The 18,574-nt window shown below is 36.6% G+C and overlaps 1 protein-coding gene and 1 long non-coding RNA gene across 9 annotated transcripts in view; both read left to right on the forward strand.

Annotated features, from left to right (window-relative positions):
* The first annotated feature begins 992 nt into the window (after positions 1 to 992).
* Positions 993 to 2,981, forward strand: LOC127986012 (uncharacterized). 2 transcript variants are annotated; one of them, XR_008160715.1, is made up of 5 exons: positions 993 to 1,291; positions 1,369 to 1,413; positions 1,644 to 1,709; positions 2,460 to 2,519; positions 2,635 to 2,981. It is a non-coding gene; the product is annotated as an uncharacterized LOC127986012 (long non-coding RNA). The 2 variants fall into 2 exon arrangements; XR_008160716.1 differs by lacking the exon at positions 1,369 to 1,413.
* Positions 2,982 to 4,537: 1,556 nt separating this feature from the next.
* Positions 4,538 to 18,574, forward strand: part of LOC127985986 (uncharacterized) — a 64,736-nt gene continuing 50,699 nt past the window's right edge. For 3 of the 7 annotated variants that reach the window (XM_052588212.1, XM_052588208.1, XM_052588211.1), the window contains exons 1-5: positions 4,538 to 4,702; positions 5,268 to 5,583; positions 5,668 to 5,975; positions 7,161 to 7,256; positions 7,915 to 7,949. In XM_052588212.1, the coding sequence (XP_052444172.1) occupies positions 5,296 to 5,583; positions 5,668 to 5,975; positions 7,161 to 7,256; positions 7,915 to 7,942 (720 nt within the window). In that variant the 5' untranslated portion in view covers positions 4,538 to 4,702; positions 5,268 to 5,295 and the 3' untranslated portion in view covers positions 7,943 to 7,949. Of the gene's footprint in view, positions 4,703 to 5,267; positions 5,584 to 5,667; positions 5,976 to 7,160; positions 7,257 to 7,914; positions 7,950 to 8,053; positions 8,292 to 11,550; positions 11,570 to 18,164; positions 18,557 to 18,574 lie in introns of those variants that run through there. The other 4 variants (XM_052588210.1, XM_052588213.1, XM_052588209.1 and 1 more) reach the window with 4 other exon arrangements.

Genomic DNA, 18,574 nt, shown 5'->3' on the forward strand with positions numbered 1-18,574 from the left:
AAGACAGATATTAACACATAACTTACCAGCAACACATTAGGTGAGCATCTAACTTGATCATCTGTAATAAAGCACTGCAAAAATACACACACGGTTATTTATTTATCTGCGGGTTACATGTCCTTTAAGCTACCCATTTGTAAACTCTGGTTATACTTTACTATTTTCAAAAGATAATAAAGATAGCGATTTTCTTACCTCATCTTGCCAGTATGTTTGCATCAGGACACATCTGACCCTTCTTGTGTTCACAGTTTTTGTTCTCCATTGACATTTTGCGACTGAAATTCGCTCAAAAAAAAAAAAAAAAATAAATAAAAAAAAAAAAAAAATACAGGCAAATATTAAATAATTTGGGACTGACCGAGCAGTCAGTTATAACGACTAGCAGCTCACAGTCAGCTGCCTCACTCAGAGAAAGACGACAATAACGGTTATATTTTTAAATGTAGAAAGGCGCGAACCGATTTATTGTCCAGTTTCCTGAATGGCAGCCAGATTAACCAATCATGATCGAAGTAACAAAATAAAACTAGTTGTTTCAGTGTGATAAAGCAGCGAAATGTATAGTTTTATTGTTGTTCATGATAATATTTAACATATACCTTAAGATTTTAGAATAGGTATCATGACTAAAATATTTTAAAATGCTATTCAAATAATAATTTAATTAATTTAAATAATTTAATAAATAATTTAAAAGCTTGTTAACCTTTTTCAACCATTTAATTAGCATTAAACATTTTTAACGTTGTTTCATTAAAACAACTGACCTTATTTCAACCATATTTCAATGTTGAAAGTTGAAAGCTGCTGCAGCCTGGAATTGAACTTCGTCTGGTCAGAGGAGAACTGGCCCCACAACTGTGCCTGGTTTCTCCCAAGGTTTTTTTCTCCATTCTGTCACCGATGGAGTTTCGGTTCCTTGCCGCTGTCGCCTCTGGCTTGCTTAGTTGGGGTCACTTCATCTACAGCGATATCGTTTACTTGATTGCAAATAAATGGAGTAACCCCAGAGTGCAGTCTGGACGATGGGGCGGGGCGACACTTCGAGGCGGAGCGATACGTGTCGCCCCGCCCATATTTGTTTTCCCCGCCTTTGACATTTTCCTCCGAGCCAGCAGGGGGCAGTTTGCGTTGAAACAAACAGAACGGTGGCAACTACAGCAGCAGAGTAATAACGCTATTCCGTAAATTATAAGATATTTACACAACCACTTTTACTCACAAAAGTGGTTGTGTAAATATCTTATAATATGAAATGCGATGTTCGATCATTTATTTATCCATGGTACGTTCAATTTGAATAATTATTGTTAATAATTGTTATAAATAGCTAATTTTATTGTTCTTTGTGGATTGTAACAGTACGCTCTGCACATGGCTTTAGTTCATAGGTTCGATTTTACAGAGGTATGGCATCACATTTGTCAAGTTATTTGAACAGACATGCATGAGTGTATATATTATTTGTGTGTATATTATTATTATTATTATTCTTCAGGATGACATGATCAGGAGGTGGTGGTGTTCTGTTCTCCTGGACAGCTTCACTCCGCAAATGGATGTAGCTGTTTGAATGTTGCTACATGAAACATTACTCTGTACTATATCTAGCAATATCTTGACATTTGTTCTTTTAGAGCTCAACCACTGAGGGGAGGAACTTCACCATTCACCATGTCTTCAGGCAGAGTCCAGCAAAGCAGGTTATTTGTGCACATACATTCATTAACAACTAATAATTACATGTGTGTACATGCAGAGGTATTTTAGTTATTACAGCTACATAGTTGTTCAGATGTGAAATTGGTATTATGTACAAGTACTATATTGGTCAGCACTGTGGATTATTTAATATATAGCTATCAGTTAACATCAGCATCAAAGACATTTAAAAACATTTCAGCTTAATTCATTTTCAGACAGCAGCGAGTGATTTAAATAACTTCTGTTTGCAACCTAATGTGGATTTTGTTCACCATATAAGACAGAAATATTCATATTCAATGTAAAAGATCTTCATGTGGATCATGCATACAAATATATACAAATATATCACTGGATTATTACAATTAATGGCAAAATGAATGTGTGGAAATGTAAACTAATATATCCTACTGACACACAACAGCAAAAGATATAAATAATTGGCTTAAAACAGTTTTTTTTTTTCAATGTGAAAATACTAACATGCCTTATACTTCTGCACAGTACTGTATATATTAACATTTTATTAGTGTTATTATAAAAGAATGAGTATGCAGTTGTGACAACAATCTATAGAGTTTTTAATGAGAGTTTTAAAGCACGGTTGTCTGTAGTCAGTGTTTATATAATGTTTAATAACTTTTATATACATGTATGTTTTTGATTCAACGGCTTCCCCTGGAAATCCTCAGGGAAGTTATTTTGTCGGCGGGTGACTCTGCATATTTGACACTTTCTCTGGTTTGCAGATGGTTAAGGGATGTGCTCCGAAGTTTTTCGGAAAGCGGCACAGTTTGCCTGGCTAGACAGTAAGATTTCCCCGTTTAATGCTCATTCTCCAATTGAATTTTGTAGTAGAAGGCTGTTAAACTTTTTTTGTATTATTATTATTATCTTTCATGTATTTTGTCTTTACACTATAAGTTGTGGCCAACTGGAAGAATTGTCCTCCTGTCTCCTGACCGGAACGAGTTCAGACGGATGTACAGCATCAGGGAATGCTTGCAGTGCAGAGCCCTTTTCAAGTTTAACCCACCAGGGTACAGGGAAGAGACCGGCGTGGTGATCTTCTGGGCTTTTGTTTACACAGGATTTTGTTCCAAGGACTGTTTTTTTTTTTTTTTTGCGGCATGAAACACATTTGTGTGTTAAGTTCATTGAAGGGAAATAGAGAATGGACTGAGATCAACTGGTTTTGATGTATTAATTGATTTCATTTAAAGTTAAACTTTGCAGTGTATAATGTTTTAATAAAAAAGCTATGGAAAACACGTGCATGACAACAGGTTTCAGTCATTTACATCAGTCTATCATTCTTTAAGGTTTCTCATATTTGATGATAACATCATTTGCTATGCATTGCTCATAATGGATTCTTTATTAAGTTGTTACAGGATTGTGAGGATTAATGAGGTTTTCAGTAGTGCAGTTCAGAAAACAAATAACAGAAAGTAACAAGGTGTTTTGGGGCAAGTACATTAGAACCTGTATAGTTCCTTCCTTGCAAAAAGTAACCATGGATTTATTGTAGTAAAATTATTTGTTGGCATATTAATTACTGTGAGCTGTAATTATAAAAACACCATAGTTTTACTATAGTTACTGTAGCAGAACCATGGTAAATTTTCGTAGGGGCCAAGGGAATGTTCAGAATATTATTGGTAACGTTCAGAGACTGGTGACAATTTGTTTCACACACACGCATATATATATATATATATATATATATATATATATATATATATATATATATATATATATATATATATGTAATTTGAATATATAAATCAAGGTACTCCATGACTATCTACATAACCATACTTCGCATAATATTGCCGTGTCATTTTCAAACCAGCGAGTAATGCCGAGGTAGCGTCTACACTACAGCCGTTGAGGGAGTAGACCATTTATTTCTATTCTGTTCGTCGTAATCCAAAACTCTTTGTATTTATACGGGATGTTGTGGAAATGCAACAATAAATGCAAAAACACAACATTTATATTCACTTTTTAATTTATATTAAAAGTTTATTCTTCTGAGTGTCTACTTCCGCATTCCAATCCTGCTAATAGCGTCATAATTCTCTATACCAATAAGCTGTAAAATCGTCACTCATCTGTACACCAATAACCGCTGAGGTGGGCGGGGCGACACGTGTCGCTCCGCCCCAACGTGTCGCCCCGCCCCATCGTCCAGACTGCACTCTGGGATACTTGAATAAATGCACTATTTAACTGAACAGAGATGACATCACTGAAGTCAATGATGAACTGCCTTTAACAATCATTTTGCATTATTGACACACTTTTTCCCAATGAATGTTATTCAGTTGCTTTGACGCAATGCATTTTGTTTAAAGCGCTGTATAAATAAAGGTGACTTGACTTGACTTGACTTGAAAGTTGGTCATGTGCTGGAAGTTTTTCAACCGTTCATCTTTAACGTTGAATCAACATTGTTTCAACGTTGAAACCACAACTGACCTTATTTCAACCATATTTCAACGTTGAAGGTCGTTCATGTGCCGACTGGGTTAAGTGGTACCTAAAACCCAGGATTGGTGCAAACTAACCTAAAACTTACCTGACTAGCCAGCTAGCTTCATGGTACAGGCCCCTCAAAAATAAATCAATCACACAGTTTTGGGAATATTTTGGGCATATTATTATACATTTTAGAAGACTCATAGTTAGTTCATTAATAACAAGCTTTCTGAAAGGGATTTCTGAAATTTAACTGGGCTTTATGAAAAAAAAAAAGGTTATCATATCAATGCAAGCGCTGTGCTAGCGTTCCAAAAGGAAAAACCGCGCGTTACGTCAGATTTCGAATGCGACGCCACGGCACTTTCGGCCAATCAGTGTGGGTGAACGTCACACAGTGGGCGAGTCTCTCTTCCACAGGGAACGGTCCACCGAATTCAAACAGCCACAAGAAACAAAGCACAGGATACTACGATTTCATCAGACTCTGCAGTGTGGAAAAACAACGGTACGTTTAAATTTTAAAGTCGATGAAATGTAATAATAAGTGCAATTTCACGTTATAGATCTGTTTGTTGATTCTTTATTGCACGGTTTTGATTAAAGAAGTTAGTTTTCCAGACTACCTTTGTGCTGTGCTTCAAACTGCTCCGCGTAAAAAAAATAAAATGCGTAAAAATATTGGAGTAATGTGTACGTTAGTTTAATTTTTTTTCTTTTACAAATGTAAAAAAAAATACAGATTTAGTTTATCATAAGTTTGTTTATCATTTCAAACTGAAGGTAAGCACTTCACAATGAATACTGCTGTACAGCCACAGTCGTGGAAAAATCTTAAGTGACAATTATTTGTTCTTATCTTTTCTGCACAGAAACAAATGTTTACAGCAAAAACTTGTTAGAGTGGGAAAACTATGTTCGATTTAACAGAATATTGCGTTACCGTAAATACTGCAAAAATGAACTTGTATAAATACTAATTAAAGACTTTTACGATCAAGTATCTATTACCTTATATATATATATATATTTATATATATAAAAATAATTATTTTATTTAATTTTGCAAACAGGCAATTATCATCTCTTTGAGATCTCATTATGACGTCCACGATTGTTGACGGGGTCTGGAGGTCGCATGCAGTCCTTGATGAATCAGAACCGGACAGTTCGCCGGAAGCGCCACAGAAGTTTAAGAAGATGCGCTCCTCCAGTTCGCTGAACTCATTGAGAATGTCTCTGCGCAAGCGACTGCCATTGAAACCAGTGCAATCCAACGCGAACATCTCTGAGACCCCCACATGGGAGTCGCTACAGATGAACCAAAAGACTAGTGCTGTCCACAAAATGACCCGCAGTGCCAAAAACTCCATTGGAAGTGTCTATCAGGTGTGCTTCCATTTCTTTGAATCCATTAATGCAGATTCATTCAAGTCAGGTGTTTAAAAATATGTATTTTTATCTTCTAATTAGAGGTTTCAAAGGAGCAGACAGTCACGGCAGGAGTGTCTGGTCATGACTCCTGGTGGAACGTCAGATGGTGAGGAACGTGATTGCTTAGGGACATCAAAAACCCCAAAACGATCTGCTGTTCGTACTACCGTCACCCCCAGGCGAACTCCAAGGTCAACCAGCAAGCGGACTCCTCGAAGGGCCTGTACCCCGGAAGCCAGTAACTCTACAGTTAGGACTGTGAAGACCATGGGCACCAGGAGGCAGCTGGTGCGAATGGCTGCACTCAGAAGCCCTTTTGCATCACCCAACACAATGAACAGAAGGAGGTGAGACTTCTCAGCTGCACTTAGACATACCATTTGGCTTGTTAAACACTTTTTTTTAAATTAAAACATTTGATGACAATTTTTTTTTTTGCACTAGTATTTGCTACTTGCAGGTAGTATATCAGAGGAAAGGATTTTCACTTTCTAGAGAACATTTGATTGGGTGAACGTGTGGTTCAGGATAAGTCATTGATGTCTTTTCATCTATTCTTCTCCCCGGTGTTCAGAAAGACAAATACCAAACTGTTACTGTGCAGTATTGTATGTGTACTGTGCACAATATTCAATTTTCTTCATGTACTAAATACCCAGATGATTGACTGTATTTGCCAATATATGCAGTATAACAACAGCACACTTTTTTTTTTAAAGGAAAAATAATAGATTATGTTAGAGAGCCAAATGTTTAGACATTTACACCAGATAGAAAAAAAAAATCTGTTATTTTAGTGTCATTGAGGTATTTTTATAGTTTTTATTCATATTATTTTGAATGAGGTTTTATTTTTATATTTGCATTTAAATTTAATTATTTTTATTTTTTAAATGTTTATAGTTTCTATTTTTTATTTTAGTTTATTTTAATACATTGTTAAACTAAATTAAAGGGTTAGTTCACCCAGATAGCAAAATTATGTAATTATTAACTTACCCTCACATTGTTTAAAACCCGTAAGACCTCCGTTTGTCTTCGGAACACAGTTTAAGATATTTTAGATTTAGTCCGAGAGCTCTCAGTCCCTCCATTGAAGCTGTTTGTACGGTCTACTGTCCATGTCCAGAAAGGTAAGAAAAACATCATCAAAGTAGTCCCATGTGACATCAGAGGGTCAGTTAGAATTTTTTTAAGCATCGGAAATACATTTTGATCCAAAAATAGTAAAAACAACGACTTTATTCAGCATTGTCTTCTCTTCTGTGTCTTTTGTGTGAGAGAGTTCAAAACAAAGCAGTCTGGATATCCGGTTTGTGAACGAATCATTCAGTTCACCAAATCGAACTGAATCGTTTTAAACGGTTCGCATCTCTAATATGCATTAATGCACAAATGACTTAAGCAGTTAATGCTTTATTTAATGTGCCTGACACTCCCTCTGAGTTCAAACAAACCAAAACATTTGGGATGACAGTGCTGCAGATATGAACACATGGTATCACATAATGGTCCTCTCTATTCTGTCTCAGGCAATTTGATAAGGATCTGGATTGTGTATCCAAAGGCCTCCGGAGACTGAAGCGTCTCTCTCAAGCCTTTGATGATGCGTTTGGGAAAGATCATCGGTGAGTGCAACAGAAGCCCAATTCAAATCTCATTCTGTAATTTCATTTCCTGAGATGGGGTGAAATGTGCTCACTCAGGCATAAAATTATATTAGTTCCTGCTCGTGACATTTGGCTGTTTCCTGTTTGGGAGGGTGGGCCTCTTCTTTTGTGTCTTCTTTTTTTTTTTTTTTTTCAACGGACGACAGCAGCTGCCCTGTACCGAACTCTCCTTAAAAAGCTTTCATGTTGCACTTATTAAAATTGAATAAGATGATGTCCTTAACTGTAGAAATTCTATCTTTAAGACACTGTGGTTTTTAAGTTGTTTCGTTCTCTCAGATGAGACTGACAGTTTTATTACGTGTTACCGTTAATATCTTATAGCCTTTACTCCTTATCTGAAGGGACCCCATTCCCAACCCCCTTTGAATTCCACACATAACTTTCCAACCACCAAGATTTTCAAATGACTCAAGCTCTCATTCCTTGGTGGGAAGCCACTATTAATCAATCCAACTAAATGGGAAAAGAGGATTTTAGGACTGATTGAAATCCGTTTTTGCAGTCAAAAAAAAAAAAAAAAATATATATATATATGTATATAAACCTTTTAGGCATATAGACTTGTGATGTCTTTAAGTCAATTTATATTTTTTTTCTTCTGTTCTGCAAGCAGCAGATTCAGGGAGTGTCTTATGGAGTAAAGCTAAGGTAAATTCTTTTAAGTATCTTTCTGAAGTGTTTTTCTTGTATTTTACAATTTTGTGAAAATGCAATATTTATTCCATTGTGCTTATTTGTATTGCACGTTTTAGGTTTTAACCTGCACCAAATACTTAAGTAGCTTTACTTTTGTATATCACAAACTAAAACTCAATTTACAATGGCTGCTGCTTGTTTGTCCATTTCCTCTCTTTTTTTCTTTTTTTTTACACAATAATTTTACTTTTATATTGTGGTTCGGTTTTTCCTGTATAACACAGATGTATTATGGTTCAAGTGTCAAAGGTACTCTTTTCCACATTATGATAAAAATGTATGCTAATCACATAACTTTTGCTTGTTATAAATACCACTAAGTCTTATTTGTCTAGTACTTATGTAAAGAACAGTTCATAAGTTATTTTCTTTGAAATGGTGTCATATAAGATCCTATTTTCCTTCCTCCATGGCCGATCAGAAAATTATCATGATATCATGTCCCAGCTAGGGCTGTGCGATATGGACAAAAAAAACCTATCACGATTTTTCGATCAATTTTGCGATTTCGATTTTAATCACGATTTTGACACACACATGCTTTACAGTCATAAATGCATTCAGTTTAAATTTTAAACCCATTTCCAAAATAAAACCAATGAGAGCTTTATCTCTAGCTCACTGTAGCGGTGCCTCAGGTGTTATATGTTTTGCCCAATATATTTATTGCCCAAGGGTCACTGCACTCCATCTGCAGCGCGTATACAGAAGCTGCAATGAGAGCACATTATTGTAATGCGAAAGCACATTAAAATCATGCGCTAGTGCAAATCTTTCCACTCGCACCAGTGATGCGGGTCAGTGTATTAATAACCCGCACCTGACTGATGTTTTTAACTAACCTGCCCGCAACTTGGACCGCAAAAAAATAGAAATTAAATATTGTACCCGACCCACTTCCTGACCCGCATTTTTAAAAAGCAGTTAAATGCTCATCGTAGCGTCATTGGGCCATAGGAACATAGGCAAAACTAACTAGGCAAAAAAACAACAACAACAACAAAACTTAATATATTAGCCTATAATTTTGTCAAGAATTATAAAAAAAAATCATCAGTAAGCTCTTAATTTGTACTAAAATAGTCTAGTCTGGCTATGTCTATTTGTATGTTTCTGCAAGGTCAGCAGACAGTGAGGCTCGGGTTTGTTCTGATCCGAGCTCGTGAGCAGAGAGCGCATTTCTGAATATTCCGATCCGCTCGCTCATTCCATGGGGTCTCGCTCAACCCAGAATGGCCTGCTGGTTCGGAAATATGCAAGGAGTCCTTTTATTGTTTAGTAATAAACTGGTGTTTTCTGTGTCGCTGCTGAGATGAAGTTGACGATGCAGACTCGCCATAAACGCCAGAGAGAAATGCACATTTCAAATGGATTACATCATCAGTAGCCCTTTTATTTTGGTTTGAATATTTTCGTTTAAAAGTAGACATTTCAAGCTGTCTTTAATATATATCGTATATATTTCTCAAATCTGAGGCACACGCTGAGTTTAGTTCACATGCAATGCAAGTGTTCGTGTCGGTGCCTCATTACATTTTCTGCTAGGCTATATATTTGCTTATTTATTAAATACGGGCAACTGATTGATAAAACATTAGCCGCGTTTCCACCGCAGGAACTTTACCCAGGAACTAGGGACTTGGTCCGGTACTTGGTGTGTTTCCACCGCAGGAACCAGGAACTAAATAAAAGTTCCGGGTAAAAAAATGCCCCCCAGAAAGTCCCTGCTGGCGAGGTGGTACTTTTTTAAAGTTCCGGAACTTTCGGGGGCGGGACTTTGGCGCTAAACATGCTGATTGGTTGAGTTCACGCAGCATTGGTTGAGTTCAACCACCATTTATTCGGATCAACATTTTCAAAATATTACTGTTATTGTGTCATGAAATGTAATTTTAAAAGTATTTCAGGCGAGAATGTAGTTGTTTGAAACTCAAATCTGTTGTTTATTTATAAAGACAGCGCCTATTTAAAAATGTGTTTCGCCGATCTCATAGACGATGAGCTCCACTCGATCAGCGGGAGCTCAGTCCTCATTTATACGCAGAGAGCAGCCTCTCCTGGGATAGACCTTCTGATATGCGCCGCTGGCTCTGATGTGTCTTTAGTGGTTAAAACATAACATATAATTCAGCTGCGGGGTAAATCTAACAGGTTTTCTTTGGTCTGTATTCAATTTATCTATATGTTAAAATGAAAATAAATAAGGCAAATTTATATAATATTTCGTTTCATTGAAATGGCTGCATATACACATTTCCCTGAACTAAGTACATTTCTGCAGTTGTTATTATGCTTAAATGAAAACGAAAGGAGGCATTGGTATTTCATATCATATTTCGTTTTATTGTAAATATACAGTAGGGAAAATTGCAGTAGCCAAGACGAGCTGACTGAAGTTATCAAGTATCATATATATAGTATATAGTTACGCTGCTGTTTATAGATTTACCGGACTTGCGTAGTTGCAGACATCACATTCCCCAGTCGAATGCACAAAGTCTGAACCAACTACCAAGGATGCACGTCCAAAATCAGCGTACTTTTTTTTTTTTTTTATCAGTGGTACTTTGTATTGAGAAACGCGCGCAGACCTACGTCACCAGTCTATTTGCCTAATCTACCCGGTACTTTACACCGCGGTGGAAACGCAGAAAGCAACAGGTCTGGGGGGAAAAAAGTTCCTGGGAAAAAAAGTTCCTGGTACAAATGTTCCGGGTAATTTCGGTGGAAACGCGGCAATAGATCAAAATTAAGAAACAAATTAATACAAAACAAAAATCTTTAAAAACAGTTTTCTATAAAACAAAACATAATGAAGCCGTCAAAATCATGTTTTACCAAAAACAGCGCCGTTGCTCCCCATGCAGTCTTCTTTGCTGCCTCCATATGTGCAGACTGAGTTAGTGTGTCATCTTCATGCCAGTTATTCAGCCAATAAAATGTAGGCCTATGTATTTCAAAAATGCGACCGCGACCCAATTATCGTAAAAAATATTATTGGATGACTCTTAACCGCAGGCACCCGCTCATTTTGGATCAACCCGCGCATCACTGACTCGAACGCAGATTTCCTTTGCTCTGTTAACAAAACCAGATGCGCGTGCTCAGATCATTGACTGTATAAGGATCAGATATATGCTGCCTTACAACGTGTCAAACGTGTCATTTTCTGTTCTCATGTTTTTATCGTGTGCAGTGTGAACGTTCTGTTCCGTTAACATGTGCTTGAAAAAAAAAGGCTACGCATCACAGACAGTGTGTGAACCTGTTACGCATATGCCCAGTCTGCTCTGCTCTCTCGCTCCACTCTGGTGCGCTGCATCCTGATTGGTTCAGATAACATACTGCGGGAGTTAAGGGTTGCAGAAAATCATGCTATAAGGCGATTTAGAAATCGCGCACACTGAAATCGCGATTTTATTTCGATTAATCGAACAGCCCTAGTCCCAGCTACTCGAAAAAATTACTTTTTTGTAGCCAGTTAATTAAGCAGTAAGTTCATAGGCTAAAACCCAAAATATTTAGTTTTTTTTCTTTTTTCTATGTATGCTAGGTTATACAGTGAAGTGAAGTGACATTCAGCCAAGTATGGCAACCCATACTCAGAATTCGTGCTCTGCATTTAACCCATCAGTGCACACACACAGCAGCAGAGGTGGGTAGTAACAAGTTACATTTACTTCGTTACATTTACTTGAGTAATTTTTTGGGGTAACTAATACTTTTCGGAGTTTATTTAAAAATGGGTACTTTTACTCTTACTTGAGTAAATTTTTTGGGAAAAATCTGTACTTTTACTTTGTTACTGTGGGCGACGCTCCTCTCGTTACTTTATCTTAATGCTATAAATGTTATAAATGCTTCAGTTTATTCCAAACGCGCCGTCTACTCTTCTCTGGGCAATGAGCGATGCCCATTTGCGAATGATTTATTCTTTTGAGTCAATTCTGTTCAAAGGCTTGATCAAACCAATTGGCAAACGAGTGAATTGGTTCATGAATCAGTTTGAATGAGTCATTCAATTCCCTGCCGCATGCGCTGAGCGTCTGAAGCGGTTCACTCAGAGTTGTAACGTTTAAGAACATCAGCAGCGTTGAAAACGGGGCTATGGAACTGCACTGAATTGAAAGCAAATCTGCAAAGGCTATTATTTGACTCGTTTTTACAGCGCTGCCCATTATAACCAATCACACACGATTCAGTTGAGTTTTTGAATGCAATTGCCAATCAGAATTGTTCCGATGAGTCATCACTAAAATGCCGGTGCTTCCTTCACTCGCTCACTGACTGAATACCTCTTTCTGGCGAATTCTCCTGTCAGAAACAACAAAGTGCAGATGTGTGTACGAATCTATATTTAAGATATTGATTTCACATTGTTAACAGTTTCAGTGATTTTAATGGTTTCTGAGAGTGATTGAACTCTAGACTGTCAGTGAAAATGATCTTTAATAATGTAAATGTTATTTGCGCTCTTTCTGAACAATGAAAGATTAGTAGCAATATTTATAACACATTAACTTTCAATGTTAAATTCACATTTAATATAAAGTCAGTCGTATTTAAAATGTTATGGCATGACACCTATATCTGTTACTTAAGTAAACAGACAGGGTTTTATAATAAATTACATAAATTGGAGTAAAGGCAGATGAAATATATACATTTATACACACACACACACATACATTACATACATTTTATCTATATGTAAATAAAAATAGGCTCAGTATATATGACCCAAAGTAACTAGTAACTCAGTAGTTCCCAAAGTGGGGGTCACGACAGAGTGGGGAGCGGAGGGTCGCGAGATGATTTACAGAAACTTTTTTTTTAAATATATATGTGTTAATTCGAGATGGTGAAAAAAAAAGTCCGAAATACACATTTAGGTCTTTATTTTATTACACTTTGTCTGTTTGCGTCTGTAGATTTCGCGTGAATTCAACAAAAGTTAACGTTGTAAATCATCCTGCCGATCCGCGATTTCTGTCTGCTCTCTTTCATCACAGGCACGGCCGGAAAGCTCTCTCTTCACTGTACAATGCTGTCAGATCCAAATATGGTCATTTCCTTTTTATCAGCAACCAATCGCGAAAGTAAAAGGGATGAATGCGCAATCTCATTGACTGATGATAAATCTTTAAAGCCTGTTTTCTCAAAATGACCTTTCTCTCATACTCCAAGTACGAAATCTCCACTTTAGTAGCACCTATATACACCAAACTTTCCAGTCTTGTACCTAGTTATATTATGAAGACATTTACAGAGGGATTTGTAAATATATTATTCCTAGCCTGATTTATATAACATTTTATTACAAAAAAACATGGCGAAAATCATTTTTTAAGGCTATTGATTGATAGTATATTCTGATTTACAGGATAACATAAGTAGATATCCATAAATCCCTCTGTAATTTTTTCACCATCTAATAGCTATGTGAGCACAATGAAAAAATAATTTTTAATCTGGATTTATCCAGATCACTTTCATAAGTATTTCCCTGAAGGAGACGCTCCCGATATGACTGGATAAGGTCACCATTTAATGTAACCACGGCAAATCATCTGGTGTCAGATATGGAAGATGCGCTGATAGAACTTTCAACCGATCGAACCCTGAGGACTGCATTTGACGGCAAGACGCTGGATGAGTTCTGGGTTTCTGTCGCGCTGGAATATCCACAGTTGTCGAAAGCCGCGTTGGATGTCCTCTTGCAATTTGGCTCAATATATTTATGTGAAAAGACATTCTCCGCGCTGACTTACATTAAGAATAAACACAGGTCACGGCTTAACGTGGAAGATGATCCGCGGGTGGCGATCTCCAAAATTAAACCTAGAGTGGACCTGCTTTGCACCGCGCACAGCGCCCATCCATCACATTAGGCGTTTTTATTATTTTTTTTTTTTTTTATTATTCACAATTTAGCACATATTACACAAACAACGCAATCACAAAAAAAAAAAAAAAACATCCAAAAGAGTACTAAGGCCCATATAGATTGGAACTCTTGCAGTCTTGAATGCTGTTTACTTGTAATCTTAAAAATGAAATTAAAATTATAAAAATATACAATTATCTGCTCCACCCATTGACCAAATCTGGGTCCTGATTGGGAAATCCATACATGTATGTAAGGCGTTTTTCTGAATACAAAGTTATTGTTGTATGCGTGTTATAGGCACCTTGTTCGTATTCTGTCTGTAAGCATTTCACAGTTATGGATGTATTTGTTTTTGTCCATAATTTGTTAATAAAATAGCCTGGCTTAGAGATTGTGTTCCTTTTTGTTTTTGCTCTGTAACCAAATCGCAAATCCTCACAAGACGGAAACACAGAGAGGAGGAGGGGGAGGGGGGTCGAGGGTCGCGGGTCGTCAGCAATAATATTGGGGGTCGCGGTCTGAAAAGTTTGGGAACCCCTGTAGTAACTAACTACTTCAGTAGATTTTTTTTATCCGATACTCTTTTACTCTTACTCAAGTAACTATTCAAGACTAGTACTTTTACTTGAGTACAGTTTTTGGGTACTCTACCCACCTCTGCACAGCAGTGAACATACACGCACCCGGAGCAGTGAGCAGCCATTTATGTTGCGTTGGGGGTCCGGAGCCATGCTAAGGGCACCTCAGTCGTGGTATTGCCGGCCCGAGACTCAAACCCACAACCTTTGTGGGTTGGGAGTCAAACTCTCTAACCATTTGGCAGGGAACTACACTAACCTTTTCCACTGGTGGCACTTGGGACTAACTTTTTCAGTTACTGGCGCAAAACATGATTTGGTCGCACAGATTTTTTATAGTAAGCCGTTCTGGATAATACTGAAACTGTATTGCATACAGATGTGCTTTTTGTTATACTTGCCATCTTTTAAACCACATGCCTTCTTGTTTCAATTCTTACAGTACACACAGTGCATTGCTCTGTCTTGCTACCTTAACCCAGGGCCGTAGCTGGGGTTAGAGGGGCCCTGGTACAGGTTGTACCAGTGGGCCCTGTTTGAAATGGTTTAATATTTACTGTATGTTCATTCTATTTATTTATCTGTGCTATTTACACAATGTTTACTTTTTTTTTTTTCAGAAACTAATTTAAAATAGCACTGCATATTATTCACTGTAAAATAAAATACACAGTCAAACCAAAATGTATTCAGACACTTTCTCACATTATCACAGTTTATTTGCTATAGTTTAGAAATTGATAATAAAATATGACAAGAACTCCGACAGGGTTTCCGCGGGGTCATAAATTTAACAATAAGAATTTAAGGCCATAAAAGTCATAAAAACGTCCGGATTTCCCATACAAAAAACATTTAGCCACGTTTTAAATTGATATGCTAGTCCATTAATTTGTTCTTCCATAAAAATGCGCTCGCAGCGTTCCTTTGTTTCGCCTGTTGTAGTTCTGTATGATGAATCTGAGTAGTATCACACTGGTATCATAGCGTTCCGGAACTACAAGGTCCATGCGGCAGCATACAGACTTGTCAGAAGGACTTTCACTGAAACCCGCGCGAACTCCGAACATACTGTATCATACTGAGTCACTGCTTAGCTTAATTGAAATCATCCTGGCTATCACAATGGGAAAATGTACCTTTAACGATCTATGGCTCGAAGACCGTGCGTTTAGTAGCTGGCTCAAGCCCGTCGCTAACAATCGGTATCAAGCATCCAAACACAAGATGCGGAAAAGCTGAACTGAATATCTGGTTACTCGCGCGCTGTGTTCGGTGCGGAGAGAGAGCCGCGGTATCACGGACAGTCCCTCCTGCACATGAACCAACAAATACTAATCGCAGTTTTGAACAAACAAAAGGATGTGAAAGAGCCCAATTCAGTACCACGGTGTTCAGGGCTCACGCTGAGAAAGGCGGCTCAAAACGCTTGTAAACCGAATTTGCTTCTTTTTGCTCTTGTGCCGACAAATACATACAAAATATGTCAAAATACCCGCCTTAGAAAGTATGTTCGAAAAAAAACTTTTGTTTTTTCAGTTATTTGTCAGTTATGTCTTAAGTGAAAGTAAACAGCTGAGGAAAAAGATGCGTTCATCGTCTCTTAAAGTGACCGCGCCTAATTTAGCTACTAGCTGCTATAATGTTAATCCAAGAAAATGAAAGAAAAATCACTCACTCCCTTTGACTGCATTACTTTGTAGTTTTAACAAGAATTTATGCACAGTCAAACCAAAAATTATCCAGACTCCAGATATAATTTTTGATATACATATTTTACTAGTAGGTACAGGACACTAATACATTTATGTAAGTGAGTATATGCAAACTGTGACATATTATACCCAAAGAATCTTCATACAGTGAACTACTAGTGAAATAGATAGATATAAATGTTCTATCTATCTATCTATCTATAAAATTGAGAACAAAAATTATTCAGCACTTTATAAAGCACCATGCATTTTTTTTCAGAATTGCTAATGCAACCTTTTCACACCACAGTCTGAACAAAACTAAACATTGCATGGTAATTGGTCAACAAAGTATTGATAGTTGTGTAAATATTTTCATAATAACAGTTCTGTAGTTTTGGTTGATTGTAACCCATTACGTATACATTTCTTATTATCAAGACAAATTTGTTCTGACAGTTTAACTCTAAATTCTTGTCATATTTTATAACCATTTTAGAAGCAATAGCAAATAAACTGCAATAATGTGAGAAATGTTCGAAGTGTCTGAATAAATTTTGGTTTGATTTGTATATTTAATTTTTACATTGAAGATTATCCAGTGCTATTTTACATTTTAATTATTCGGTTTCTGTACCTGGACACCTGAAAACCTGAAAAAAAAAATTAAACATTGTGTAAATAGCAAAAATAAATAAAAATCAACGAACATACAAATGAAACAATTTCAAACAGGGCCCACTGGTACAACCTTCAGTGGGGCCCCGCAAACTCCAGCTACGGCCCTACCTGTGGGTGTTGAATACTGTGACCAAACACCAATAACACTTGTTATTTTGGAAAGTAATGCCATAAAATAATTGTTAATTTACAATGTTACTTTACAATGTTACAATTGTTAAGTGTTCCTGTGTTATTGATACTCAAGAAAAAGAAGGCGAAGGCTTCAGTTTCTTAATCTTCAGACATAATAGAATAACTCTGAAAGTAACAAGTTTTATTATTCGAAATGAAAGTCAATAATAAAAAAATACTTTTGAAAGGAATTTTAATGATTGAAGTTATTTATCGTAATTCGTGTAGGTCATAAATTCAAACCCTAATAGTCATGAAAACGTCTTAAAAAGTCTTAAATTTGACTGATTAAACCCTGCAGAAACCTGTCCGAGTTAAACTGTGTCAGAACAACTTCCTCTTGATAATGTCAGATAAGGTTGATAGAAAATTATGTAATGGAATCAACCAAAACTGTCAGTATGACAATATTTACACAACTATCTATACTTTGTTGTACAATTACCAAGCAAGCAAGGCTTAATTTTGTTCAGTCTGTGGTGTGAAAAGATTGCATTAGCAATTAAAGAAAGAAACACTTAAGCAAAACATGGTCAGGTCCCTATTTTTTTTTACATTTCACTGGTAGTTTACAGCAGTGGTTCCCAAACTTTTCCATTCCACGACCCACCTAGACAAGTGTAATCTATTTCACGACCCACCAAAAAAAAGAAAAAGAAAAAAGGTTGACATTACTTTAAGCCTAATCTTACTCAAAAGTTTGATGACAAAAATTAAGTATTTAAGAAAAATAACCATTTTATTTTAGAGTACACCTGAAAAATTGCACTACTAATATTTATGTAACAGATATGCAGGTCATCGATTCATGGGTTAAATTCAGGCATACAAATGAAACCCTTTTTGCATTAAATGCCTGGCCTGGCGCCAGCCTGGCTGGACTTAAATTATTTTACGATACCCATGCGAGCCTCAAAGGAGACCTGAAACCCCCCCAAATTCCTTAACACACACACACAAAAAGAAACGTTTCTTAAAGTTCCTTACTTTTGTAAGTCCTTATTAATACGTATTTTGAATGTTTGTGTATTGCATAAAAATGGTTAATCCTGGGTAAATGGTTAAAGTGCTGACTTATAAGTGGAAATGTTCTCCTCATTCTAACTCTTTCTCAAATAGTCATGTTTATGTAACCCCCACTCCTTTGCAGCTCATATAAACTTTATGACCCCGCTGGGCAACAGGACAGGAGAAAAGCCAAGTCACTGGTTTCTTTTCCCAATGCATTCTAAACTATTACCTTTTGTTTTTATGTTTTCTAAATGTATTATGTATTTCTTTTTGGTACATTAGATGTTTCCCATATAAATTGGGACTATCTGCAATTTATTAGCGTGTGTTAATCTTTAAATGTGTGTAATTCTGCATTTGAATGTAACTTCGTGTTTCTATCAGTTATATATATGTACTGTTTGGTGTTCTTGTAATCGTCATGCTTTGACAGACCCACTTATCTAAAGCAAAGTAATGAAAAAATTATTATTCTGGAATTACGAACTTGCTAGAATATCCCTGATGAAATCTGACAAGCCCTTAATCATTAGGGTGGGTGTCTCCACA

This window comes from Carassius gibelio, chromosome B21, assembly GCF_023724105.1.
Source record: "Carassius gibelio isolate Cgi1373 ecotype wild population from Czech Republic chromosome B21, carGib1.2-hapl.c, whole genome shotgun sequence".
NCBI lineage: Eukaryota > Metazoa > Chordata > Actinopteri > Cypriniformes > Cyprinidae > Carassius > Carassius gibelio.